This window comes from Mauremys mutica, chromosome 1, assembly GCF_020497125.1.
Source record: "Mauremys mutica isolate MM-2020 ecotype Southern chromosome 1, ASM2049712v1, whole genome shotgun sequence".
In the NCBI taxonomy this organism is placed as follows: domain Eukaryota; kingdom Metazoa; phylum Chordata; order Testudines; family Geoemydidae; genus Mauremys; species Mauremys mutica.
The window spans coordinates 6,824,139-6,852,038 of NC_059072.1; the positions used below are offsets into that span (position 1 = coordinate 6,824,139).

The 27,900-nt window shown below is 43.9% G+C and overlaps 2 protein-coding genes across 10 annotated transcripts in view; one reads left to right on the forward strand and one right to left on the reverse strand.

Moving 5' to 3' along the window:
• TMEM209 (transmembrane protein 209) overlaps positions 1-3,601 on the reverse strand; it is a 26,457-nt gene extending 22,856 nt beyond the window's left edge. For both annotated transcript variants that reach the window (XM_045028724.1, XM_045028731.1), the window contains exon 1: positions 3,464-3,601. In XM_045028724.1, coding sequence (XP_044884659.1) covers positions 3,464-3,586 — 123 coding nt within the window. In that variant the 5' untranslated portion in view covers positions 3,587-3,601. The remainder of the gene's footprint in view (positions 1-3,463) is intronic.
• LOC123376603 (carboxypeptidase A2-like) lies at positions 3,573-27,722 on the forward strand. Of its 8 annotated transcripts, none has more exons than XM_045028769.1 (16): positions 3,573-3,902; positions 5,638-5,700; positions 6,758-6,865; positions 8,655-8,794; positions 9,950-10,010; positions 11,788-11,953; positions 15,880-15,961; positions 17,511-17,645; positions 18,359-18,457; positions 19,849-19,950; positions 20,838-20,939; positions 22,386-22,496; positions 22,937-23,027; positions 24,204-24,403; positions 26,142-26,226; positions 26,595-27,722. In XM_045028769.1, exons 6-16 carry the CDS (start codon positions 11,808-11,810, stop codon positions 26,777-26,779), a joined length of 1,338 nt encoding a protein of 445 aa, XP_044884704.1. In that variant the 5' UTR covers positions 3,573-3,902; positions 5,638-5,700; positions 6,758-6,865; positions 8,655-8,794; positions 9,950-10,010; positions 11,788-11,807; the 3' UTR covers positions 26,780-27,722. The 8 variants fall into 8 exon arrangements, with proteins under 8 accessions (XP_044884704.1, XP_044884712.1, XP_044884696.1 ...); XM_045028777.1 differs by having other exon boundaries at positions 3,573-3,837; positions 6,634-6,865; XM_045028752.1 differs by having other exon boundaries at positions 3,574-3,902; positions 6,634-6,865.
• The last annotated feature ends 178 nt before the right edge of the window (positions 27,723-27,900 follow it).

Consider the following 27,900-nt stretch of genomic DNA (forward strand, 5'->3'; position numbering starts at 1 on the left):
TTTTTTTTATTTAAAATTGGATTTTTTTTTATAAAATACTTTTTGAGGAAAAAACCTATCTAGATACATTATAGCTCAAAGATACCTCATCATGGAATAGGGATTATAAATTCTAATTCTATAGTATGAGACAATATATTCATGTCATGTTTAAGAAAAGTTTTGTAAATGAGTTCCAGTAGTTCACAGATTAGGGACCCAATTTTATGGGGTTCCATAGGCTTCTGTATAGATTATTTAGGTTAATCTTTCTATCTACCCAATGGGATTCGGTGCTATGATACCATCAGAGATGCTTAGTTTTGCAGTTCTCAAACTCTGGATTTGTGTCTCCAGAGGCAACATGCTTGTTAACAGCAAAAATGTTTTAAAATAAATAAATAATATATAGAGGTGAGAAATAACAGACCTCAACTCTGTTGTTCCTCTACAAATTTGTGTACACAGAGTCAATCCCTTACCGCTCTCTAAAAGTGCAAAGTTTCAAAAAGTTCAATGAATAGAAGATTGTTGGGGGTGGAATAGATCTGGACAAGGAGAAAAGGGCTGGAAATAAATGTGAGAAGCGAGGGACATATGCTTGTTTTGTTAAAATATTATATGTTTGCTGTTGAAGAAAAAATATCCAGAATACTTAACATTGTTGTTTTAGTTAAATAAAACAATTTAAATGTCTGTCTGGTGATGTTCTCCTCCTAATACAGCATGGCAAGAAAATCCTCCAAATGTTAATGATTAATCTGTTGAACTGGAGATAGTTCACCTCCCAATGACTTCATAAATATCTGCTTCAATTATCTTTGGTAAATGAAATAACCAAACAATCATTCATTTTCTGATATAGCTTTAAAACTAATCTTAAGTTTTCAAAATAAATCACTGTTTAAAAATGTATAGTGTGTACCTTCTAAAAAGGAAGCCTACATCTATCTCTGAGTTGTGAAGAATATGTATTAAGGTTATAACAACCAACAAGAACGCACTTTTATGTAGAAAACCATGATTATATTGAGTCTTCCATGATTTAAATCAAATCCACCCTGACAGTCTCCATAGCTCACTATGTTTGCGCATGATATTATTGCTATACTTTGAAAATCTGACTAAATATAATTAACACCCGTAACCCTCCACTAAAGTTAACCTTCCCTCCTACAACTGCCTGCTTAAATATTTGTTATGCTCCCATTCAAAGATGGAGTATATAACATGTAGAAACTGGGAAAAATGTGTTCACTGAACTGTTATTACATACCAAGGAATCAGTTGCAGCTTAATGGTAAAATACGTGAACATTTCAGACAAGAAGCTTCACACTTTCTCCCATGCTGCCCCTAATGCTTGGGAGGTACTCTGCATAAACATCCTCAAAGCTATTTCATTGTTCTCCTTCAAACCCTCCTTTGCCATGATGCCTACCAAATGCTTGACAAGTTAAGCTGCTGGCATGCTGAGGCCACTGTACATCACACTGACCAATTTTGTCTCAAGGTTGGTCTACACTGAAACACTACAGCAGCACAACTACAAGCTTCAGTGTAGCCACTCAGTAGAGTGATGGGAGAGGTTTTCCCATGACCATAGTTAATCCCCTTCCTGAAAGGCAGTAGCTAGGTTAACCACCACACCAGTGGTTAGGTCTGCTTACCTACATTGCTCAGGGGTGTGGATTTTTCACCTCTGAGCGATGCTGCTCAGTTGACTTAACTTTTAAGTGTTCCCCTAGCTCGCTGGTTCCTCATACTCCCTGGTCTGTCTGTAGCTATGTATTATCTCTTGTCTCAGACACTTGCTACAGCCACATAAGGGCTTTTTCCATCACTGTAGTAAACCCACCTCTCTGAGAGGCAGTAACTAGGTTGACAGAATAAATCTTCTGTCAACCTAGCAGCATCTACAATGGGACTTTGGTCAGTTTACCTACATCTCCTAGGGGAGTTTTTCACACCTTTGAGCAATATTGCTAGGTCGACTTAAGTTTTAGATGCAGACCAGGCCTTAGACTGTAAATTCTTTGGGGCAGAGACTATCTTTTTGTTCGGTTTATACAGCACCTGACATAATGGGGCCTTGGTGCATGACTGGGACTCCTGAGCGCTATCTACAGTAATACACATAACTGTAAGACAGTGCTTCCCATTTCCCAGAGTTGGCCAATCTGCAGGACACCCTTGGAATGTGCAGATCAGTTGGGCCTGCACAGCTGTATCTACACTAGGGACATTAACCACTGCTGCCAGGGGGCAATGGATCAGGCCCACTTTTCTGAGCGGGAGGGTAGGCCAGAAGCTACATCTACAGCAGAGACATTAATCCCCACTATGAAGGAGTGCCAGCGACAGATCAGCCGCACTTTTCTGAGGGGTGCCCAGCATAGAGGCTGTGTCTACAACATGGACATTAACTACTGCTGCCAAGGGGTGCTAGCAACAGATCAGCCTAGGGTGACCACATGTCCCGATTTTATAAGGACAATCCCAATTTTTGGAGCTTTTTCTTACATACACACCTATTACCCCCACTCCCGTCCCAATTTTTCACACTTGTTGCCTGGTCACCCTAGATCAGCCCCACTTTACTGCGGGTGCGCAGCACAGAGGATGTGTCTACACTAGGGACGCTAACGGCTGCTGCCCAGGGGCACCGGATCAGCCCCACTTTACTAGTGGTGCCCAGCACAGAGGATGCGTCTACACTAGGGACGTTAACGGCTGCTGCCCAGGGGCACCGGACCAGCCCCACTTTACTGGTGGTGCCCAGCACAGAGGCTGCGTCTACACTAGGGACGCTAACGGCTGCTGCCCAGGGGCACCGGATCAGCCCCACTTTACTGGGGGTGCGCAGCACAGAGGCTGTGTCTACACTAGGGACGCTAACGGCTGCTGCCCAGGGGCACCGGACCAGCCCCACTTTACTGGGGGTGCCCAGCACAGAGGCTGTGTCTACACTAGGGACGCTAACGGCTGCTGCCCAGGGGCACCGGACCAGCCCCACTTTACTGGGGGTGCCCAGCACAGAGGCTGTGTCTACACTAGGGACGTTAACAGCTGCTGCCCAGGGGCACCGGACCAGCCCCACTTTACTGGGGGTGTCCAGCACAGAGGCTGTGTCTACACTAGGGACGCTAACGGCTGCTGCCCAGGGGCGCCAGCGCCAGGCACGGACCCTCACGAGGGGCCGGGGCCCAGCCCCTCTGGCGGGGCCGCACTCGCTGGAGGGGGCGTGGCCGGTGCCTCCCCCTATCGCCGCGCACGGGACGGGGCGCACGCGGGGCCCACCCAGCGCTCCCCGTGGGGGAGGGGCACGGAACCGACCCAGCCCCGGGGGCAATGGGGGGTGCAGAGCCCCTCCCCCTCCCGTGAGCAGCCGGCTCGTGCTCCCCAGCGGAGGAGGCGGGAGGGGCTCGCACGCCGCCGCCCCAGCGCGTGAAGGGGGCCGGGAGCCCCCGTCTTCCAACACTCACCCCGCCCGCGTGAGGAGTCGGCGGCATCAGGCTCGCACTGGGCTTGCGCCGACCACGCGCAGCCGCCGGCCGGAAGCGAAGCCTTCCCAAAGGAGAGGCAGGGAGGGCGGGGCCTGTTGCCATGGGGACGGGGAGCCGGCGCGCTCGCGCCGTAAGCCGTTGCTCCTCCCCTCCCCCCAGCGTCTCCGCTGTGCCGTTTTGGCGGGAGCGTCTGTGAGGCGCGATGGAGGCGGCCGAGGAGCCAGCGCGAGCCGAGGCCAGCGTACTTCCGGCCAGCAGTGCCCCCATCCGCTAGCGCCTCCGCCACCTCCCATCCCCGCTCCTGTGGCAGGAGGAGGCGCGAGCGCGTGGCCATAACGGCTGGGTGCCGCACGGTAGGGTTGCCAACCCTCCAGGATTGGCCTGGAGTGAGTCTCCCGGAATCGGCATCCGTTTCCCGGTGATTATTAAAAGCGGGCCAGGAGATTTTAATGGGATATTTAAAAAAATGACATTCTGGCACGTTGGGGAAAAAAAATCTCCCAGAATAGCTTCAGTCAGCGTTGGCAACCCTAATGGTGACACGTCAGCATGACAGTGGTGCATTGGCGCCTGGCTGTGATGTTAAAGTGTGACGGTGGTGCCTGGCCGTAACAGTACGGCGCCACACAGTGACACGTCAGCCAGGCATTGGCGCCTGGCTGTAACTGAACTGTGCCACACGGTGACACGTCAGTGTGACTGACGCATTGGCACCTGGCTGTAACTGTACTACAGTGCCACACGGTGACCCGTCAGTGTGACTGACGCATTGGCGCCTGGCTGTAACTGTACTACAGCGCCACACGGTGACCCGTCAGCGTGACTGACGCATTGGCGCCTGGCTGTAACTGTACTACAGCGCCACACGGTGACCCGTCAGCGTGACTGACGCATTGGCGCCTGGCTGTAACTGTACTACAGCGCCACACGGTGACCCGTCAGCGTGACAGAGGCGCATTGGCACCTGGCCATAATGGTACAGCGCCACACGGTGACACATCAGCGTCACTGAAGCATTGGCGCCTGGCTGTAACTGTACTACAGTGCCACAAGGTGACATATCAGCGTGACAGAGGCGCATTGGCACCTGGCCATAATGGTACAGCGCCATACGGTGACCCATCAGCATAACAGTGGCGCATTGGCGCCTGGCTGTAACGGTTCAGTGCCACGTAGTGACATGTCAGCATGATGTTAGTGATACGTTGGCACCTGGCCGTAATGTTCCGGCACCACATGGTGACACATCCACATGACATTAGTGAAGCACTGGCATAAGAACACAACATAGGAACATAAGAATGGCCATGCTGGGTCTTTAGCAATGGTCTTTCTAGCCCAGCATCCTGTCCAGGGCCGGCTCCAGACCCCAGCGCGCCAAGCGGCAGATGGCTCCGGTGGACCTCCCGCAGGCGTGCCTGCGGAGGGTCTGTTGGTCCCGCGGCTTCAGTGAAGCATCCGCAGGCGTGCCTGTGGGAGGTCCACCGGAGCCGCGGGACCAGCGGACCCTCCGCAGGCACGTCTGCAGGAGGTCCACTGGAGCCGTGGGACTGGCGACCGCCAGAGCGCCCCCCGCGGCGTGCCACCCTGCTTGGGGCGGCGCAATTCCTAGAGCTGCCCCTGATCCTGTCTTCCATCAGTGGCCAATGCCAGATGCTTCAGAGGGAATAAAGAGAATAGGGCAGTTATTGAGTAATCTGTCCAGTCCCAGCTTCTGGCAGTCAGAGGTTTAGGGACATCCAGAGCATGGGGTTGCATCCCTCATAACCTTGGGTTACAGCTATTGATGGACCTATCCTCCATGAACTTCTCATTCTTTTTTGAATCCAGTTATACTTTTGGCCTTCACAACATCCTGGGGCAAGAAGTTTCACAGGTTGACTGCACTGTATGAAGAAGTACTTCCTTATGTTTGTTTTAAACCTGCTGCCTATTAATTTCCTTGAGTGAGCCCCTCGTTCTTGTGTTATGTGAAGTGGTAAATAACACTTCCCTATTCACGTTCTCCACAATGTTTATGGTTTTATAGACCTCTATCACAGCCCCTCCCCCAGTTATCTCTTTTCTAAGTTAAACAGTCCCAGTCCTTTTAATGTTTCCTTGTATGTAAGCTATTCCATGTCTTTAATCATTTTTGTTGCCCTTCTTTGTAGTTTTCTCAGTTCTGTTCTCATATATCTTTTTTGAGATGAGGTGACCAGATCTGCACACTCAAGGTATGTGTGTACCATGTATTTATATGGTGGCATTATATTTTTTGTTTTATTATCTATCCCTTTCCTAATGGTTCCTAACATTCTATTCACTTTTTTGACTGCTGCTGCACATGGAGTGGATATTTTTCCGAGAACTATCCATGAAGACTCCAAGATCTCTTTCTTGAGTAGTAACAGCTAATTTAGACCCCATCATTTAATATGTATAATTGGGATTATGTTTTCCAACGTGCATTATTTTGCATTTATCAACATTGAATTTCATCTGCCATTTTGTCACCGAGTCACCCAGTTTTGTGAGATCTCTTTGTAACCCTTTGCAATTAGCTTTGGATTTAATGATCTTGAGTAGTTTTGTATTGTCTTTAAATTTTGACACCTCACAATGTTACCAGAAAATTTGGATCTAATTATATTAAGCCAGTGATGTTACCTAAAAATAAAGCTTTTGATTTTAAACCTTAATTTATAATTTATCCAACCTGGTAATCAAGATTGAGGTCCTCCCTAAAGGAACTTCCAGGATATTACCAGGGTGCTTCTCTCTGATATACAGAGGGCTCCCCAAAGTAAGCTAGTCTTGCTGACCCTTGAAAGGACAAGGATACAGCCCTCTGATCAAGAATAGGCACACAAACAGTAATTTCTTCGAAAACAAAAAGTAATATTTATTTAGAAAAATAATTACAGTGTTAGATAAATCAGGAAAGCATAGAAATAAGTATAATAAAGTTACAATTAAAAGAATGAAGTGGCACGGCAACAAAGACAGACTTTATAATATATGACAATATAACCATTCACTTAATATAACCTGTAACATTTCATCAATTCAACATATTATACTTAACTATTTATACTAACATACAATAAGTGCTGATCTAGGGAGGGGACGATCTCATACAGACAACACATAACCAGTTTTATTTACAGGCGGAACTCATACATTCTTGGATTGTAAATAAGATTAGACTTACACAACACCACAGTTCCCTCTGGATCATCTCAAGGTCCTTCTGCTCTGTCAGAGAGTGATGACTACTGGTGGCTTCTCTAGTTTCTAGGCTCAGATACCTCTCTAGTTGCTGCAGTGACTCAACTGCTGTGAAGATATCTGCTGAGGAAGAGCTAATTCCCGAGACGACCAGCAGGAGGTGCTGTTCCGGTGAGTCGTCACCCGCTACAGATAGTCATTAAATATGCTGTGAGTTGCAGAATTGCCCAGATATTAGCTCCCCAGAGACAACAACAAGGGAGGTAACCCACACCTGGACAGGTGTCGAACCAGCATCAACAGCCGTTGTCCAGCAAGGGAGCTACAATTCAATGACTCACTTGTGCAAGACCACAACAGGGGAATTGCCCAACCTTGCCTGGTGGCTCAGCAATGCCCAGATATGCTTGGACTAATGTTCTCCAAGCTCATGGAATGAGGATATAAAATGGGGGAGAGGCTGCATAGTTTATCCTTTCTCCTCTCCCACCTACACTGAAGGCAATGGGAGAATACTCGAGCTGAGGAGACTGGTTCCCAGGCTAACAGGGAGAGCCTGCATATGAAAGACTAACCAACCTGCAGTATCCAGCAGGGTGAGAAAAACTGCTTAGTTCAGATATTGCCAAGTTTAATAAGGTTGAGAATTTAGACTGTGTGCTTATCTTTTATTTTCCTTTGATAATTACTCTGACTTTTGCCTATAATTTATAATCACTTAAAATCCATCTTCTGTAATCAATAAACTTATTCTAGTGTTTATCCTTATCAGTGGGTTTGACTGAAGTGCTTGGTAAATCTGCTCAGGTTACAAAGGCTGGTGCATGTCCACTTTCCATTGATGAAATGATGAATCAATTAATAAACTTGAATTGCTCAAGAAAGGGTCTTGAGGAGTTGCAAGATAGTATATTCTGGTGGTACAAAGCTGGGAGCTGGGGAGATTTGGCCAGTGCCTTTCTCTGCGTGATTTGGGAGCATTCATACAATCTGGCTGCGTATGCGGCTGCATATGTGGTTGTACTGAGTGGTAACAGCATCTGGAGGGGTTTGCTGCTTGTCACCAGTAAGTTATTGACAGAGACAACCCAGATTAGTGAGTTAAGGGGGCACAGTCCCAGGTTGCACCCTGGCGATCCTGTCACAACAACATTTTGAGGTGAGAAGTCTGGGTGGAAGCGGAAGACTGGGACAACAAGGGGAGCAGCAACAGAGAGAGGAACAGTATGGGGGGACCCAGAACTGCAGCTGGCCATCAAACACATATTTAGCAGTAGCAGCTGTGCCAGCCACCCAAAGACAGGAACAGCGGGTGCCCACAACAGGCACATAGTAAGAAGAGACTGTTGCCCTGGGGAAGGGAGGAAAGAGAAGAAGGGGGTAAAGGATGGAGCTATAGAGCCAGCCCATCGGGCTAGTGTGTGATCAAAGGGTTTCAGTTGTTTTGGAAGCCCTTCAATCTTTGATCCGTTTCCCAAACATCAGAACAAAAGCAACAGAAACATAAAAATGGAAACAGAATTTTTGTGCGACATTAGGGGCCCAATCCTAGGAGGCACTGATTTTCCTGAGCTCCCATGAACTTCAAATGGAGTTGAAGGCACCCAGCACCTCACAGGAACAGGTCTAAAAACTTAAACACATAAAGTTTGGAGCAAGTGCAACTTCACAACATAATACAATAGGTCTTCTTTGTGCTTAGATTACACATCCATGTTACTATGGTTCCAAGAATGATGTCATCAACATGTTCTGACCACTTCTTGTGATAGCTCTTGAGACAAATAAATGTCAACAATAGGTTACCAAGGTACCACATGGTCCATTAGAATCCACCCTGACCTCTTTCATCCCATTTCCTAATACAGAAATGACGTTGTGCTGTGTCTTAATCAACTAAACTCAATGGGATTCCCTTTTCTCTATTTTTGGTGGCTTTATTTACATACTGGCCCTGAAGAGGCTATCGCCAGGCAAGAACCAGATTGCAGGGAGTGTGATGGGGACGATGAAGACTTTTGTGGGGTTGTGGGGCAAATCCTGCTTTCATACTGTATTGGCATTTTGGCTATAACTCTCATCAACCGCGCTTATATTTGGGTAAGAGTATTGTTTTTTAAATTGATTTTACCGTGGCAGTGCTTTGAAGCCCCAGTCATTATTATTATGCTAGACCCTGTATGCATAAATAACAAAAAAAACCAACCTATCCCTGTCCACAGAGCTTACAATGTAAAAGGATATTTTATTATTATTAATTACTATGCTCCATCAGTGCGCTTGGCATCTCCAATGCAAAGAGAAAACATGATCTTTGCTCCAAGGAGCTTATAATCTATTATAAACAGACAGCACATTTCAGACACACAATAAACCGGGGAACCACTAGGAAGTTGAAGATCCTGATTCTAATTTTGCGTACCCCTCTGTAAAAATCAAAAGTACCTCCTTGGAAGTCAGTGTTGTTACAATGGTGTAAAACGGGCACCCAGCAAATGGTGCCAATGAGATCAGAATGAGGATTCTCCCAGTGGTGCCTGTGACTCTTTACATACAATGGACCAAATCCTGAAGTTCCTACTCATTTCTTACTCAGGACTTTTCAAAGAGGCTGTGCAAAGAAGAGGCATGTGAATGAAAGCTGCATTGGGGACAGTAGAATGTCCCTATCTTTTTTAAAACCAGTGTGTTATTTGTCATAATTATTTGTTAATCATCAGTTACTAATAGTAAATTGTGCTATGAGGGGCTGAACTGAATGGCTCAGAGGAGTGGTAATGGACAGAGTCCTTTACCTCCACATCAGTGGTACAAGTAAAACTCAAGTTTGTATTGAAAGATGTTACCACCCAAAGACTATCTGGTGGCCCATGAGAAATAAATGTGGGGTCTCAGTCCAGTTTCCAGTAGACAAATGTTCTCACCACAAAGTTCATTATCACTTATTGGCAGTCTCAGCACAAAGACCAAAGACACTGAACACTCCTCCCATCACTGGAAGGTTTCTTCCAGGTAAGTATTGAGGCTCAGCAGCAGTGCAAGCTTCTCCACATTGCCTTGCTGCTGCCATTGCTATATGTGTTCTATAGGAATAGTAAACTTTATTCTCCAGGACAGTCAGGATGACATCTTTCAATAGCCCACTTAAGAAACAGTGTTGTCCATTGTTGCAGTATCCACTGAGTAGAAATTATTAAAAATCCTTCTAAATAGCAAACTCAATACAATATATATTTATGTTTTCCTGAAATGCAGATTCTCCAGAAATGCCGAGATGAAGGACTACCTTCTGGCAAAGGGACTAGCAAATCAGAAGGTAAATTTGAGTTCTGTTAGGCTATCGAAAGGGTTTTAAAAAGAGAGACAGTGGACTGAGGATTAAAAAGTAAATGTGATCTCTAAAGAGAAGCGTTTTTAGTTGTAAGGGGGTAATAATTCTTCTGTATGAAGCATCAGTGAGACCCCACATAGAATAATGGGGAAAATTCTCTCATTTATATATGTGTAAATCCAGAATAACTCCACTGAACAGTATGAACTTCACATGAACTCCAGCATGAACAGAGCTGAATTTGATCCAGTGTGTACAGATTTGGGTATCTCACCATTAAAAAGATAGTGATAAAATAGAAAGAATATAAATAAATGCAAAAATTATGATCAACAGATTGGAAGGTCTGAGGTAAAAGGAATCATGGTTAAAGGACTTAAGTAATTGTAACTCAGGGATAGCGGGAATGTGGCAGTTTAACTCCTGGGGAAAACGGAGGCAGAAACTGCTTGTGCAGGATTCATTGTTTTATTACAGATAGGCTGTTTTTCAGTTTATATGATACACCGCCCTCCATGCTAAACAATGCTTCCCTAATGCAGGAATTGCCAAGTTTACATGTAGCCAGCTACCATAGACTGCACCACCTGAGTACACACAGTCAGGCTGCCTGCAAGTAAGAAATGAGGAATGAGACAAATCTAATCAAATTTGGTATACAAGATGCATCTAAGCCTTTACTTTTACCTATCCATGATCCTCTTCAAGATCCACCCCAAATCTCTGCTTTGCCACTGCCAGTGTTATGCAATCATTAGGTATCCTGCCTTCTCCTCAGTTCATGCACAGCATCTTCACTACTACAAAATGAGAGTGGTTGCTGGCCTGCCAACCATGTGAGACTGGTTAATGTCTGGCAGCACAGATTAGCAGGCTCTGAATCCATATGGTATATAACATGGGCCATGAAGGGAGCTATAATATTGCTCTAAGGAGCCACAGGTTCTCTTGCCCGGTTTTTAAAGGAATAAAGTGAGAAGAGAAGGTAGGATCATTCTATTAATTCTGTACAAATACTTAAAGGATATGACCTAAGGGTCAAATTACCCCCTACCCAGGTTATTCTCCTTTTGGAAACAGGAAATTCACTAGTGGTGAGTTCCAGGCTCTAGTGGAAGAGCGTGCTGCTTACCTATCCTTTGGAGAGAGAGAAGGAGGATTTGCTCCTCCTGGAACAGACTGGATTCAGCCCCCAAAACCCATGATCCATTGGAGGCCAAGGCTGTCCATGTTTTGGCCATGTATTTGCACAGTGCTTCCTTGCCATGCTGCTATGTGTCCTTGACTGCTGCTGTCCTACAAGCTTCTGTTTGGGTGTGTGGAGGTGATGGTATAGCATAGTGGGACAGCTAGTGTACATGAATACAGACAGGATCTCTGCCTTAGGCTCCCCTTTGTCTGAGAAAGTGAAGGCGAACCTCATAAAGGGGAGACCTATTTTCTAAGTTGACTAAGGACATATTACAAGAAGCAGTGGCCTTAAACTAAAGCAGGTCAGGTTAGCATTAGACATAAGGGAGGTTCCTCAAGGGAGGCATGGCCTACTGTGTTTGGGTTTTTTTTAGCTATATGGATGTGGTCTGTATTCACTAATGTAAGCTTTGCCCACTGCTGCCTGTGAGGATATATTTTTATATCAGGTTTGCCTACTCTCTGTCAGCCTTCCTAGCCCTTCAAAAGTAGGAGAACCTGAAGGCACTACCACCATGGAGTAAGGGTCACTATGGATTACAGTGCTGCTAAGCTATTTTTCTTCTGTTAGTTCCCAGGGACTCTGTCTGCATGCGTCACAGCAGCTTCAACGTCTGGGATTTCCTCAACAAGTTCTTCAATGGGCAAAACAAAAAGCACACCTGCCAGTCCGCTGATCCTGCCTTATATTCAGAGGTGGCCGCAGCCTGGGCCTACTTAGAAAGCAAGCAAGCAAGGTTCGTCTCAAAGCTCAGCCAGCAGACTGTCTGTGATGGTGACTCCTCAGACATAAATACCGAGAACTTGGATTCAGGGGCATCCTCGGGGAAGGAAAGTGAAACAGAATATATCCCCACCACAGCTAGCCTTAGGCAGAGAAAGACAGAACTACTAAAGCAAAGGAATACAGGGAGCCACTGGATCAGGGAACAACCCTGCCTTCACTGCAAAGCCAAGAGGACGAGAAAATGGCTGTCCCAGCATTTCTTTAATCCCATGCCACCTCCTCATGGGAAGAGCAGTTCATTAGGAAATAATTCCTCCAGGGGTACCACCACGTGACTTGCCTTCATTTGAGCTATATGTGGGTTTTCGTTTGCTTGAAGCCACTGCACTAGGTAGACAGAACCTGTGTGAAAACACAGCATGGGAGGGTTCAAGGAAATGACTCATTTCAATAAAACTTGGCTACAGACAATAAATGTACCCAGCACAATGTGCTGGCTAATGTATGTATAAGCGTGTGTTTATTTAAAAATATAAATATCATTGCCTTGGCATGGCCTAGTGAAGACATCTCTTTCCACAGCAGGTGTAACAGAGGAGTTCCTCCATCTTAAGTATAGTGGGACAAATTCATTGAGGAACTAAGCTGAACTTCTGCTGAGTACCAGGGTGCGACAGGGCAAAATGGCAACAACCGTAGTTACAGGAACAGAGCCACTGCAATACAGAAGTGAGCCATACTTGTGAAAGGGGGTAGGGCCAGGCTGGGCAGAGCATATGGCAGTGGAGCTCCTGTGCTTTCCAACAGGCGTTAAGGCTGCCTCCAGCACCACTGGGGGAAACACCATCTCCTTCTTGAGGGCTGAATCTCCTCTCTAGGGCACATAGACCGTTGCCAGCAAAGCTTTGAACTTGACACCTTCCTGTGCCAGCTTTGCTGAATTTGGCTCAGCCAGGTCCCAATTATCACAACATCAGAGTGCAAAGTACCCTTAGAGGAGAAATTACATCCTTATTTGCCCAACTACCTTGAGAGTTTTGACATATGTGGGAATTCAATCATATGGGATTCAGATACCACTTTAGTTGAAGAGGGGGGCCATGTCAGGCCCCATATATAAATATGGCCTTGTTTGCTAGATCATCGGTCTTCTGTTTCTGGCTAACCCTTCAAACATGAGGCTGATTTTGTTCTTCAGCGCCCTTGCTGGGGCTTCCTGGTGCCTAGAAACATTTGTTGGGTGAGTTACATTTTAATAGAAGATCTCTCATTCAAAGGCTATGTTATTCTAAAACCTTTTTATCTTTGAGTAAAATAGTCTGAGTTTAACCCCAATCCTGGGCAAGGGTTGTTCCTTCCAATCCCAAAGTTTTGCACAGCTCAGCTTCAACTGTGTTCCTCATGCATGAAGATTGATAGCCTCTGTTAATTTTTATGCTAGGTAGTGTCCCTGCAGATTCTTCTCTCTCTCTCTCTCTCTCTCTTTTTGGTATAAATGTCTAATCTCTTTCAAAACCTTACTAGAGCAATTTGTATTATAATATCTTACAGCATAAGGTTACAACAGGTTTATTCACACACTGCATTAAAATATGTGCTTTAAACTTATTGCCTTTTAATCTCATTAACCCTAAAATACAATACAAAATCTGATGGATGTCTGCTAGAATGTGGGAAATAGACACCAGATCCCAGTGAACAAACATCCATACATCACAAAAGCCGGTTTAATTAACACATAATTTGCAACTTCCTTGACAGTCTAAGTAGAGTGGCCAAGGATTGCTGGATACTTCTCTCTCATCAGGGGTGGCTCTAGCTTTTTCGCCACCCTAAGCACGGCAATCAGGCCGCCTTTGGCGGCTTGCCTGCGGGAGGTCTGCCGGTCCCACAGCTTTGGCATACCCGCTGCCGAATTGCCACCAAATCCGCGGGACAGGCGGACCTCCCGCAGGCAAGCCGCCGAAGACTGCCTGACTGCCGCCCTTGCAGGGACCGGCAGGGCGCCCCCCGCGGCTTGCTGCCCCAGGCACGCACTTGGAGTGCTGGTGCCTGTAGCTGCCACTGTCTCTCACATTAAGGGTGGTCCCACCAGATTTAAAATGAGGTATATTAGCAAGGGAAACTTGCTCCACCGCTGTTTTCCTTGCTCTATCTGTTCTGCATAAGCTTCTACTGTATGACTGGAAGCCAATGGACAATAGAAAAAAAGAATTACTAGCTAAGATAAGAGCACAACTCAGCTGGCAGGTTTGCACTATCAGAGATGCAGACCTCCCAGCTGTAACAGCAGAGCTACACGGGAACATGTACTGGGCTCTATAGTTATTATTATGATTTAATATTTATATTACAGTAGCTTCTAGTGGCTCCAGTCAGAGCCCCATTGTTCTGGGTGTTATAAGACACATTCAAAGATACAGTCCCTGACCCAGAAAAGCTTACAATCTAAGAAGACAGATTACATACAAAGAGGAGAAGGGGGAGAAAGAAAGATAAAATAAAATAAATGCAAAATGACTCTCTTTTGGTCCATCCTGGAACCTTGTCAGCACTGAGTTTTCATGAGATTATTGGCCTTTGGGACGCCTGTCTTTTGACGCTGGAGACAAGAATGGAGAACTCCATTATATATAACATCAAACTGCAGAGCTGATTTAATAGATTCATAGATTCCAAGGCCAGAAGGGACCATTGTGATCATCTAGTCTCTCCTCCTGCATAACACAGGCCAATTAATTCAAGCTTCAAGTCCCATAGCTGTGATTGAAGTACAGCATATATTTTAGAAAAAGGTCCAGTCTTGATTTAAAAATGTCCATTGATGAAGAATCTACCACAACCCTTAGTAAGTTGCTCCAATGGTTAATTACTCTCACTGTTAAACAATTACACATTGTTTCTAGTCTGAATTTGTCTAGCTTCAATTTCCATTCATCCAATATTGTTATTCCTTTGTATACTAGACTGACGAGCTCTCTGTTATCATAGGTCTCTTCTCCACGTCAGTACTTATAAACTGTGATCAATTCACCCCTTAATCTTTTATTTGCTATGCTAAATATATTGAGCTCCTTGAGTCTCTCACTATAAGGTATGTTTTCCAACTCCTTAATCATTCTCATGACTCATCTCTGAAGCCTCTCCAATTTTTCAAACTCCTTGAATTGTGAATACCAGAATTAGACATGGTATCCAGTAGCGGTCGCTCCAGTGCCAAATAATACAAAGGTAATATAACCTCCCTATTCCCACTCAATAGTTCCCTGTTTATATAGTCAAGAATCACAGCCCTTTTAGCATCATGCCGGGAGCTCATGTTTAGCTGATCATGGCCCCCAAATCTGTTATAAAGTCACTGCTTCCCAGGATAGAATCCCACATCCTGTAAGTATGGGCTGCATTCTTTGTTCCTAGTCATTTGACCTACAACTGGCTGTAATACAAATATATTGTTTGATTGTCCTCAGCTCACCAGGCATTCCAGATTGCTTTGTTTCAGTGGCCTGTCCTCTTCAGACCTTACCACTACCCACATCTTTGTGTCATCTGCAAACTTTATCGATAATGAATATTTTCTGACAGGTCATTGATAAAACTATTCAATACCATAGGGCCAAGAACTGATCCGTGCTGGACTCCACGAAAACATCAGCGTTGATTTCCTGTTTACAGTTAAAATTTGAAACCTATTAGCTGGCCAGTTTTTAATCCATTTAATATGTGCCATGGTGATTTTGTATCATGCTCGTTTTTTAATCAAAATATCATGCAGCGCCAAGTCAAATGCCTTGCAGAAATCTAAGTATATAACCTCAACACAATATTACCATGATCAGTCACATTTGTGATCTCATCAAAAAATGACAGCAAATTAATATGAGAAAATCTATTTTCCATAAACCCATTTGATAAGATTTATTTCATTTTTTGTAGCGACCAGGTTCTTCGGGTGAAGGCAAACAGTGAAGAAGAGATTAACAAACTACAGCTGTTAGAAACACTGGAGCATCTTCAGGTGTGTCATTACACTTCCTACAGGCATTTGTTAATCTTTCAGATTGTGAGTTCTTCAGGGCAGCGATTGTGCCTCCCTTTCTTTGTTTGGAAATTGCTTATCACAATGTGGGAACTGCCATAAATAAATAATAATAATAATAATAGGATAGAATAATAAAAATGTAGGGCTGGAGGGGACCTTGGGAGGTGTAGTCCAGCCCTCTGCACTGAGGCAGGACCAACTTCCCTGACAAGTGTTTGTCTAACTTATTCTTTAAAAGTTCCAATGATCGGGATTCCACAACTGTCCTTGGTCCAGTGTTAACTACTCGTATAGTTAGAAAGTTTTTCCTAATATCTAACCTAAATCTCCCTTCCTGCAGATTAATCTGATTACTTCCCGTCCTACCTTCAGTGGACATGGAGAACAATTAATAACCGTCCACTTTGCAACAGGTCTTCACATATTTAAAGACTGTAATCAGGTCCCCCCCCCACTCAGTCTTCTTTTCTCAAGACTAAATAAAAGCCCAGGTTTTTTTTTACCTTTCCTCATAGGTGAGGTTTTATCTTTTTTTGTCACTGCCCGCTGGACTCTCTCCAATTTGTCCACATCTTTCTTAAAGCGTGGGGCCCAAAACTGAACACAGCACTCTAGCTGAGACCTCACCGTGCCGAGCAGAGTGGAACAATTACCTCCCATTGTTACATATGATACTTCTGTTAATTTACCTCAGCATGATATTTAGTCTTTTTCACAACGGTGTCACATTGTTAGTTCATGCTCAATATAAGAGGCATGATCTAGTAGTCTTAGCCCCATCCTGGAAACAGGAACTCCTGAGTTCTAATCCTGTGTCTGGTTGCACCTGACCTAAAGCATGTCACTTTAAACCTCTGTGTTTCAGTTTCCTCCTTTTAAAATAGGGATGATAATATTTATTACTGGTCTTCTACTGGCATTATGATAATTAATGTATGTATTGTGTTATGAGGAAGATAAGCATGATGTAAAACGCTAGGCATTATAGATTTTATCAACATTGATGAGAACTTCTCTTAAAATTAATCTATTTTATTTATTTGTATTATATACATGCAAGATAAAATATGCAACACTATAAAAGAAGCAAAAGCAATGTGCATAGTATCATATAATCATCTATATATGGAGCATTTCTTGGAATTATAGCTGGTAAATGGAAAATATAAGACAGTCATAATAGATACGGTACTAAATCTCCTGTCACTTATGCTGCTGAAGTGCTGTTGCAGTCAATGAAAATGCCAGCTTTTGTCTTTCCACGGGCCTCTGTTACCGTATTTGTGAAGTGAGGACAGTAATACTTGTATGTTGCAAGGGTGTTGTGAAGCCCGGTGATGATTGTTTATATAGTGATTTGAGAGTCTCAGATAATAGAATATGCTAAAGTGTGAAGTGGTGCAAAACCAAAGGCGTTATCCCAATTTGGGGGAGTTAGAGATTTTCAGGGCTTCTTGAGAGATGTTCCCCAAAGTCCATTTTTCTGAAATGATTCCCTAATCTGTATTGTTTATCTTCTCTTCAGCTTGATTTCTGGCTACACCCCTCAAATCCAGCACTTCCTGTGGATATTCGAGTCCCCTTTCCCAGTCTCCAATCAGTCAAAGTCTTCCTGGAGTCCCACCACATCGAGTACTCTATCCTGCTTGAAGACCTGCAGGTAGACAAAAGTACTTCACTGATGCGTGATTTACTTCCCTAATCCCTGCATTTATGCTCCTTGATGTTATTTATGGTAGAAGTAGTACACAGCACTAAAGATTCCTACCTCTCATAAGCCTACCTGTACCAATGCAGGTTTCCCTAAATCTTGTGAAAGCCAACTACAGATCTCACAACAGGTACCAGATCAGTGATGCAGGGTCTGTTTTAAGTTCTTCCTTCCACATGGATAGGCTTCCTTTTACTATTCTTTGTAGACCCTGTATTTAGCTATTAAAAGTCTGACTACATTTTCCAAGAATGGCGTTGGCTCCCCTCAAGTTACTAGAACCCTACATCACAGTGTGAGAAAAACATATCTCTTGGGCGTTGAACTGTGGGAGTCTTGACAAGCAGTATTTCCAACAGACCAGCTAAATCACTGTTAACTCTTTGCAGTAGCAACCTTGTTCCTTTTTCAGGAATTCTGACACTATCCCCATTCAGCTTAATGAAACTTAATGTTGACCATTTAAATGCCAACAGTGTTACCTATTTCACTGCCGATAAGTTTAGTGGAAACATCCAGCTGTTCTGCAGTTGTGTCTGGAGTCTGACACCGGGGGCAGAGCTTGTATGGGGTGCTGCCACTTCATTTCCCAATTCTGACACTTGACTAAAATCCTACCAAAGAAGTTGGCCTTCCTCACAGATTTGAATTGCTTGGTTTAGGTCATAGTAGAGGAAGAAAAGCAAGAGATGGTCAACAATCAACGAAGGGAACGTGGCACCAGTAATTTCAACTATGGAGCTTACCACCCCTTAGAATCTGTAAGTATTTCAAATTCAGCTCTTTGGGAGAGAGATTATTTAATTCTGTCCTGCTTTTGCATGTTACCTCCACTCAAACATTCTTTATAAGTACCGTATGTTGAATTCCTTCTTGGCTTCCTTTCTGCATTCTCCACAGTGGTTTTAATATCTCATACCATTACAAGTAGGTCAGTTGTATTTTATAATGAGTTTATTTAGGACTCATCACACTGAGGGATTACTCTCAGTTGCTAAAAGGTAGGAATATTACAAGCGGGTGCTCAACAAACCTCTCCACACAGCTGTGCCAATACTTCTCATTTTGTTACCCCTGTTATTCCAGTCTGGGGCCCACACATAGCTCAGTCAATGTACTTTAATCCAGGCCTGCAGCATCTCCATTTCAGCGCTGGGCTCCCACATTATTAGGCTAGGTCTGGTTGTATGCGTGGTCTGTTTTGCTGCTACAGGAACCCGGGTACCAGACTAGATGGAGCAATGTCTTGCAGGTCCTATTTTGCTGCATGATGTGGCCTCCTGTGTCTTGATGTACAGCTATTGAATGTCACACTTATATTTTATAATAAAAATGCTAAGTGTATACGGTCTCATCAAGTTAAAATATGTCTGATTTGGATCTCACGCTGTTTGGGTTTTTTTACCAGTGTAACTCTATTGACTTCTGTGGAGTAACTGCAGATTTAGCTTGGGATGAATGAGAACAGAGATAGGCCCACTAAGTGCACCAGAAAAGTGATTTTATACAACTTTCTTCCATGTGACATTGGTTGTGACCAACAGTGTGTGAGTTCAGTGTCAGAGATGACAGACCATCTTCCATGTTGCTCTAATGATCAGTCTGGAGATAGTGTTATCCCAATACCAAGGAGTGAGGACTCAGGTCCCTGCTTTGGGAGAATGGCATCAAATAATACCCTACGGGGAACCCCCTTTTCTGACCTACACACAGAGCAACGTTGGGGGGATTTAGAGGAAACCAATTCTAGCCTTTCTCAGCTAAGAAAGGTCTGCCATGATGCAGAGCTTTTGAGGGCAAATATTGGGAAGTAAAGAGGTGAAGAATGAGGGGATCCTCTTCTCAGAAATATGTGGTCCAAATTGTTTTTGTGTAGGGTCTTTTTTATAAACTGCACCCCAAAATGCTTTGCAGAATTAGATAATTCCACATCAGAGATAGATAATACTGAAGGAGAGAAAAATGAAGCTGTACAGGCAAGAGAGAAGAGAGGTGTTTTGTGACGGTGGAAAGTAAATGGAAAGTAAAGTGGAGAAATACAGGCAGGCTGCAGGCAGCGAGTGCTACAGAGGAGAAATCTCTCGCATCAACACAAGGATTAGCATAAAAATATTTGATAGCATATAAACTCTGTCATTATTTTAAATTTTAGATTTATGCAGCATTGGATGATCTTGCAGCTGAGTACCCCAGCCTTGTGAGCAAACAGGAGATTGGAGAGTCTTATGAAAAGCGGCCCATGTACATTCTCAAGGTATTGTTCCTGTGCATATAACAACAACTTTACATTTCTCTAGCACCTGTCTGTCCAAAACATCCCAGAGCATCTAAAGAGAGAAATCACTCCACCCACCACTAAGCTGCCGCCACTGTCGGTCGTTAATGGGACAGCTGTTCAGCAGAACCGAGCAACCCCTTTTAAAAATAAATTTGCCGAGGTGATACTGCAGAAAGCAGCTTTATGGAATTATCCACATTTGAATTTGGCCAGGACCCTGGGCCAACACCCTGACTCTTGCAAAAAAGTACTATGGGATCTTTAATCACTGCAAATCATCAGAACCTTGTGTTTATGCCTCAGGGACTTCAGTACCTTTGAAAAACTGGAGCCTTGGTTTGCAAAAATAGAAAAAAATCCTGACTCATTCCAAATATTGGCTTTGTTCAATTTATGTTGGTCCAAATGGGAAAGCCACCGTCATGGGTGAGACTGAGTCGCTTACTTAGCTCTTAGGTGGCACCGTGCCAAAGATGCTCATTTAGAATAATGATACGTACCCTTAATTTTTGGAGGCTCCTGGCTGACTTAACAACAGATATGAATAATGGTGAAGATATGATGTGTGTACACAGCAGCTTCCTCATCAGAAACAGAGGAGGACAAGGAGCAGATGCTGTAGCAAAAACTACAAATGACAATGTTAGGTCAATGAACTAGTAAATCTGGCAAGATTACTAGCAGCATTAAGGCAAATATCCCATCACGGTGTCTGATTCTCCACTCCATTACACCAGTTTTATGTCATTCAGACCCATTGCTTTTCCATTATTTCCGATATTTCAGATGGAAAAAAGAGTGGGATTGGAAGTGAGAGGACTCGCGCTAGTGAGTGTTTTTAAAGTTTCTGTTTCATTTTGCAGTTCAGCACTGGAGGAACCAACCGTCCTGCCATTTGGCTCGATGCCGGTATCCACTCCCGAGAATGGATCACCCAGGCAACTGCACTGTGGACAGCTAAAAAGGTTAGTGGATTGACTTTCTTTTCTCCTGGGATGGCTCCTGACTATTATTGATTGATAAAACATTTAAAAGAATACATTGCCTATATACAGCACCTTTCATGAAAAGATACCAGAATGGTCTACTGTATATACTTTGCCAACCAAGGTTTATAGGGATTGCTTCACCCATCCATGAAATACACCCACTTCTGAGGTGGAACGTGGCAACTGTTTAACACTGCACCGAAATTTAAAACAGGTAGTGAAAAATGCTATAAACAAACTGCAAGGGGAATTTTAGGTCAGAAAAATATAATTTGGTCAGGACACCAAATTTAATAGTCCTACTCTTGTGAAAAGTCACATGGGATCTTTAACAGCAAATGTCAGTAATTCAGTTTTATGTCTCATCTGCACTTCCAGCAACACACTGACTCCTATCACTACATTGAGACATTAATTCATTATTGCCTCTGAGAGAAAAAACAACATCTACTGTGAGAGAACAGCTTATTCATAAATCTGCAGTATATTTTACACAGATCAAGGGCTTGATTCTCCATTCTGACTTCTCAGTGTGTTACAGCGATTTTGCACTCATTTTGCGCAGGAATAAATGATTACATGGCATGCAAGGCAGGAGAGAATCAGGCCCTAGATGTTCTTTTGTAGATACATTTTTATTTCCTTTCTACTTTGAGCATGTACTGTAACCCAGCCAGAATTAGGTACAGTATTAGCATGGCAAGTATTGTAAAATGATCTAACATAACCCAGAATCAATTATATTGATTTTTATGCAGTTAATAATGCTTTACTTGTCTGTAGCACTTTTTATCTAAAGATCTCAGATGGCTTTACAGCAATTTATTTCAGTCTGATACCTCCTCTTTGTGGTAGGTCAGTCTTACTAGCCTCATAACTAATGGGAAACTGAGGCACAGAGAGGTTAAATGACTTGCCCGAGGTCTCACAGTGAATCACTGACAGAACTGAGAATAGTATCCAGGAGTCATGACTCCCAATGCTGTGCTGTCACCACTACCCTACATCTGTACAAATACATATTTTTTAGAGACAGTCACACCAATACAATAGAAGACGTACCAAAAAGACAGGACCTTTTAAAGTGTCTCTTATTTGTCATCAAGTTTCAGGGCTCACATTCCACTGAAATGAATAAGGGTGGGTCACACCCCTCAGAGCTATTGTTTCAGTCTATGGTCTCGGAAAGAAAGAGTCGCACTGGGAAGGTTATATTTGCCAACAAAAGGGCCAAAAAATTAAATTATTTTCAAATGAGAGCGTACATTTTGCGGAAAATGACTAAGTCACCAGAGAAATGCAGCTGTATTGTACACCCCAACCCTGCTTAACCCAACCCCAGTACATAACTATTACAGTATGAGCATTTGGGGAAGAAGCGACTCTGATAAGCATGTTGGAATGTATTTTATCTCTGCTTAGATTGCATCTGAGTATGGGAACAATCCATCCGTCACCTCCCTGTTAAACAGAATGGACATTTTCCTGCTGGTTGTCACAAACCCTGATGGATATGCATTCACTCATACCAATGTGAGTAACCACAGTGTGATTACATTTCCAAACAGAATCAGGCACTTCTGGAAGCTGGGCAGTGATCTGCCAGTCCATCAAAGAATGGAAAGTTTTGTTTTAGAAAAACACGTTCAGCCGATACGTATTTAGCCTTGTAAAGGTAAATCACAATAGGGTAGGGTCACCACAAAGACCTGCTGAGCCATCTAATCCATCACTGTTCCCTCCTGGATATTCACCAGTGCTTCCCTTGGTCCATCCCCCTTGCTAGTCTAGCAGAAGTCACATTAGGCTTCTCTCTTGCACGTAGATTCATAGATTCCAAGGTCAGAAGGGCCAATTGTGATAATCTAGTCTGAGCTTCACTTATAGATGAATGGTAACGATTTCTGACTGGAAGCTTTAATGAAATCACCAAGCTTTGCTCCTTTTGAACCCATTATGTTTCTCTATTTCAGAATCGTATGTGGCGGAAGACACGTTCTAAGAATTCAGGGAGCCTGTGCATTGGAGTTGATCCAAATAGGAACTGGGATGCAGGCTTTGGAGGTAAAAGAAGAGTTTTCATCTACAGTTGTCACTACCGAAGCTGTTTCCCTTCCATGTACCCAGGGCCAGCGTGACCCATTAGGCAACGTAGGCAGTCGCCTAGGGCACTAACCTTTGGGGGGTGGCGACCGTGGCGGCTGGATCTTCGGCTGCCCCCAGCGACGGTGGTATTTCGAGGGCGGGACCTTCCGCTGCCTCTGCCGCAGGCGCCATTTCGGGGGCGGGACCTTCCGCCGCCTAGGGCGCCAAAAAAGCTGACGGCGCTCCTGCATGTACCTAGTCATAAGAGAACAATCTAGGACTTTTTAAAAGTGACATGCAAAATATAGGCATCTGTACCATTATCGGGCTGAATGCCCAGAGTATGTCAGGCTAAACAGGGCATCTAACACATTTACTAGTTCAAAGGATTTTTTGCTTAGGTTTCAATATGGTCTAGCTCTGCTTGGATCAATGTCTCCTTCATCAATGTGACATCCCTCCCAGCATGCACTCTGCTGAGGATGTCACATCAATCACTGACTTCCTCTACTATTGGCCTCTAGACAGTCAGGTAAATGCATTATTTACTTGGAGGCCTGGAAGGATTCTATTTGGTTTTTTTTTTTTAAATAAAATAAGATGGATAAGATCAACTATTTTCAATTTCCCACGTTATTATTGACTTACATTTCTGCATCAGCTTGGAAGAAAAAAGTCTATCAGCTCACATGTTATATACTCAAAAGTTAATGGATCAGATTCTGATCTCTGTTATACAAGTGTAAATCCAGGGTAACTCTACTGAAGCCAGTGGAAGTACTTCAGGTTTACAATGGGGTTACTGAGATCCAGAATCTGGCCCAATGGATGTAGAAGCCAACATCATAAGAGATTCAGAAATAAAATAGTAAAAGCTGATAGTAATCATATTTCATAAGAGTAATTTCTTGATTGATTGTCAGGGAGCAAAAGAAGGCATGAGTTATCTATCAATCTGTCTTTTTCTAATTTTCACTCTCTCGAAATACTTTTCTATCATCTATCAGTACGTTAGACCTTGTCCCTGAGAAAAGATCTGTTGCTAGAGTTTTCACTGTACAGTATTAGGCATCTTCATCTTTGAGTCAATCTGCATTGAATTCCCTTGAGTTATAGTTTTACAGATTTACCTTTGATCCTCATTTGCACCAACAGGCCCTGGAGCCAGTACCAACCCTTGCTCTGAGTCTTACCATGGACCCAGCGCCAACTCGGAAGTGGAAGTAAAAAATGTCGTAAACTTTATCAAGAGCCATGGGAAGATCAAGGCCTTCCTCACCCTTCACAGCTACTCTCAGCTTCTGTTGTTCCCCTTTGGGTATAAGTGCACCAACCCTGCTGACTACAATGAGCTGGTGAGATACGGCAGCTTCTTGACCCTAAGCCTTTCTCTGTCCTGACTGAGTTGCATAGGGTGACCAGAGAGCAAATGTGAAAAATCGGGACGGGGGTGGGGAGTAACAGAAGCCTATATAAGAAAAAGACCCAAAAATCAGAACTGTCCCTATAAAATCGGGACATCTGGTCACCCTAGAGTTGCCTTTCATATTTTGAGTGTTAGCCAAATATTAAAATGACATTTTTAAGACAATAATCATGGGCTAAATTCTCCCCTCACATGGATCAGAGCAACTCCATTACATTCAATGTGGCTCCTCAAGTGTGATTGAAATGAGACTCTGACCCCATACACTATCTTTAAAATCTGAACCTTCCCTCCTTCATTGTTTCGCTTATGGCTGTGACTTTGAACATGTCTCTAACATACACATTCTTCAGGTGGTCTTTCTTGCTTACTCCACTCATCCATCTCAACATTCGTATTACAGTGGAACCGATCATTTGCTCATGTTTCTTCTCGGTTGCCCAACACTTAGTGCCATAAGTTAAAACTGGACGGACCACTGTTTTATAGACTTTGCCTCTTAATCTTACTGGTATCTTCCTGTCACGTACTACACCACTTATCTCTCTCCATTTGATTCTAGCTCTAATTTCATCCTCCATTTCCCCATTTTCCTGGATTCTGGAACCCAGATACCTGAAACTTTGTATTTTTGGTATTGTCTGACCATCTAGTTTCAAGGATAATTCTTCACTGTTCACCTGATTGAAATTACATGCCATATACTCTGGTTTTCCTCTGCTTGTTTTGAGCCCATGTCTTGCTGTGAGGGAGCGCAGGCTCAGATGGTTTGGTCCTGACAGCAATCTGGGTAGGAGAGTCCCAACAGATCAAGACTGAAGGAAAAAGACAGAGAGGCCGACCCAAAAAGTGATGGGATGTTATAAAGGAAGATTTGTTAGCAGGTGGTGTGACAAAGGATAGGACATTGAACAGTATCAGAGGGGTATCCGTGTTAGTCTGGATCTGTAAAAGCAGCAAAGAGTCCTGTGGCACCTTATAAACTAACAGACGTATTGGAGCATGAGCTTTTCGTCAGACATTGAACAGATCATTTTGGAGGGAGAGGACTCATAGAGTGGACTCTATTTGATGGGATTAATGCAAGGAAGAAGAAGACAATATCTTTAAAATAGAAATCCCTACTTGTGTGAACAGGTGGCGTCTCACCACCCTGTTCCCAACACAGGACACTCACACACATTGGGTCTAGTCCCAACTTTCTGGTTCTCTTTAAGTACGAGAACATCCACAGTTACATTAGATAGGATAAAATAATAACAATATAAATATTTTTAAGAACTACACACCATGTATGCGTCAAACCATACGCCAACCACTAACTCATGGGAATTTGGAAGAAACTTTCCCAATGGGGAGATAATACTATAATTATCCACAGGGCTTTCTTGCACTTTCCTCTAAAGCACATAGTACGGGCTACTGCCAGCCAGGATACCTCCCAAAATATTGTTAACATGGTGGATGCTGCAGCTAGTGTCCAGCTATATAGCAATTCAGACATTAATAGATTCAGTACAACTAATTTTTGGTGGGTGAGGGTCGGCTCTAAACCAATTTGGATATTTTCTTAAATGAGGCTTTCGGTAGAAACTCTCCCCTGTTTTAGTTTGAACGTTTAATCTTCCTAATCTGACTTCTTCCTGACTCTTCCGTGATCCCTCTAGAACACCGTGGGGAAAGCAGCTGCCAGTGCTCTGGCTTCATTGTATGGGACAACATATAAAGTTGGAACCATTTGCTCAACTATCTGTAAGTATTGAGCAGTTCTGCGTTTGATGGGCTATAGTGGGGGAAGGGTCCACTCCTCCCTCCTCAAGGTGGGGACTTCATCCCTGATGGGTCAATGGGATCCCTCACTAATTGCCAACTGATCCCCCACAGGCTGAGCTAATGTCTGACCCACACCAATGTTAACTTTCTAGGGCCCATTCCCAGAAATTCAGTGCAGTCTGAGGAGTGCACACCCAGCCCTAGTAAACCCCTTTACTTCCTCATATAGGACCCAATCCTGAAAGGTGCCAAGCATGCTCATATCCAGTGGACTCCATCTACTAGCCAGCACTGGTGCATCTGGACACAAGCCAGCTCACCCAGTGTGGTTTCTCTCTCTTTTTCAGACCAAGCCAGTGGAGGCAGCATTGACTGGTCCTATGATTATGGCATCAAATACTCCTTCGCCTTTGAGTTGCGAGACACAGGTCGCTATGGCTTCCTTCTGCCAGCCAGTCAAATCATCTCTACTGCAGAAGAGACCTGGCTAGGTCTGCTGAAGATCATGGAGCATGTACGAGACAATCAGTAATAGAAGTGGGGAGGCAAATCAACAGTATAAAAAGGATGAAGCCAACAGTCATTTAGAAAACAAACCCCAAATCTGATTCCTTTGTACTAATGTAGTAGTATATTCAGCTGATGAAAAGCCCTGTGTACGTTCCAACTACTGTGAGATGCATCTGTCTGTAAAGATTCCTTGCTGCACATCTCTTGTCCCCGCCTTTGTTTTTCCATCTATGGAATTCTTATACAGTGTCAAAATGTTAGGACCAGGCCAATATTCTGTAACAGACCCTTTTGTGGTTCTTCAGAAAGAAACACAGGTAGCAGCCTGTGATTAAAGCAAGAGTAGACTTGTAGACTTCAAAGTCAGAAGGGACCATCAGGATCATCTCGTCTGACCTCCTGCACATCGCAGAACCTCGCCCACCCACTCCTGTAACAGACCCCTCACCTCTGGCTGAGTTACTGACATCCTCAAATCATGGTTTAAAGGCTTTCAAGTTACAGAGAATCCACCGTTTACACTAGTTTAACTCTGCAAGTGACCCAGGCCCCATGCTGCAGAGGAAGGCGATACCTCCCCCAGGGTTCCATTGGAAGAGGGTGAAAAATTTGACTGCCATAATTATTGGGAATTGTGCCCAGTCAGGCAAAAATACAGGCTGTTTACCAGCTAGGTGAAGAGGCCAGTGCGGGGACCTGCACTGGGGTGGAGACAGGAGTGTGGTGGGACAGTTACAGTGTGGCAGGATGAGGCTGCTTGTGGGTTCAGAGAAGATGGGAATTATTTGCCTTGGAGAGGAGGAAACATACGTCCAATGGGCTGTGCGTGTGGCACAGCATCCTGGTCTGGGTTCCAGCAAATCTGTCTCTGTGTGAAACAACTTCAATCCAAGCCTCTATCAGTTACTCCCAGTATCTGAATTTTTAGCTCATGTCTCCCAATTGCTAAATCCCCGGTACCAGTATTAAACGGCTTTCCTATCCATGTTGACAATCCGGTTTGTACTTTTCACCTGACCTTTCTTAGGTTTCCTCAAAGTTTCTTCTTTTGCAATGAAAATAAAACCAACGTCCTTCACCTGTGTTCAGAACTGCGATTCTGCAGACCTGGCACCATCTCTCCTGCTGGTGTCCCGTCTATGG

What these genes read in the sequence shown, in the direction of transcription:
- LOC123376603 (XM_045028744.1), top strand. Translation starts at nt 8,600, where the DNA reads ATGGGATTCCCTTTTCTCTATTTTTGGTGGCTTTATTTACATACTGGC. An exon ending in AAACACTGGAGCATCTTCAG is followed by an intron (nt 15,962 to 17,510) that starts GTGTGTCATTAC and finishes TCTTCTCTTCAG; the next exon opens with CTTGATTTCTGGCTACACCC. An exon ending in ATGCATTCACTCATACCAAT is followed by an intron (nt 22,497 to 22,936) that starts GTGAGTAACCAC and finishes TCTCTATTTCAG; the next exon opens with AATCGTATGTGGCGGAAGAC.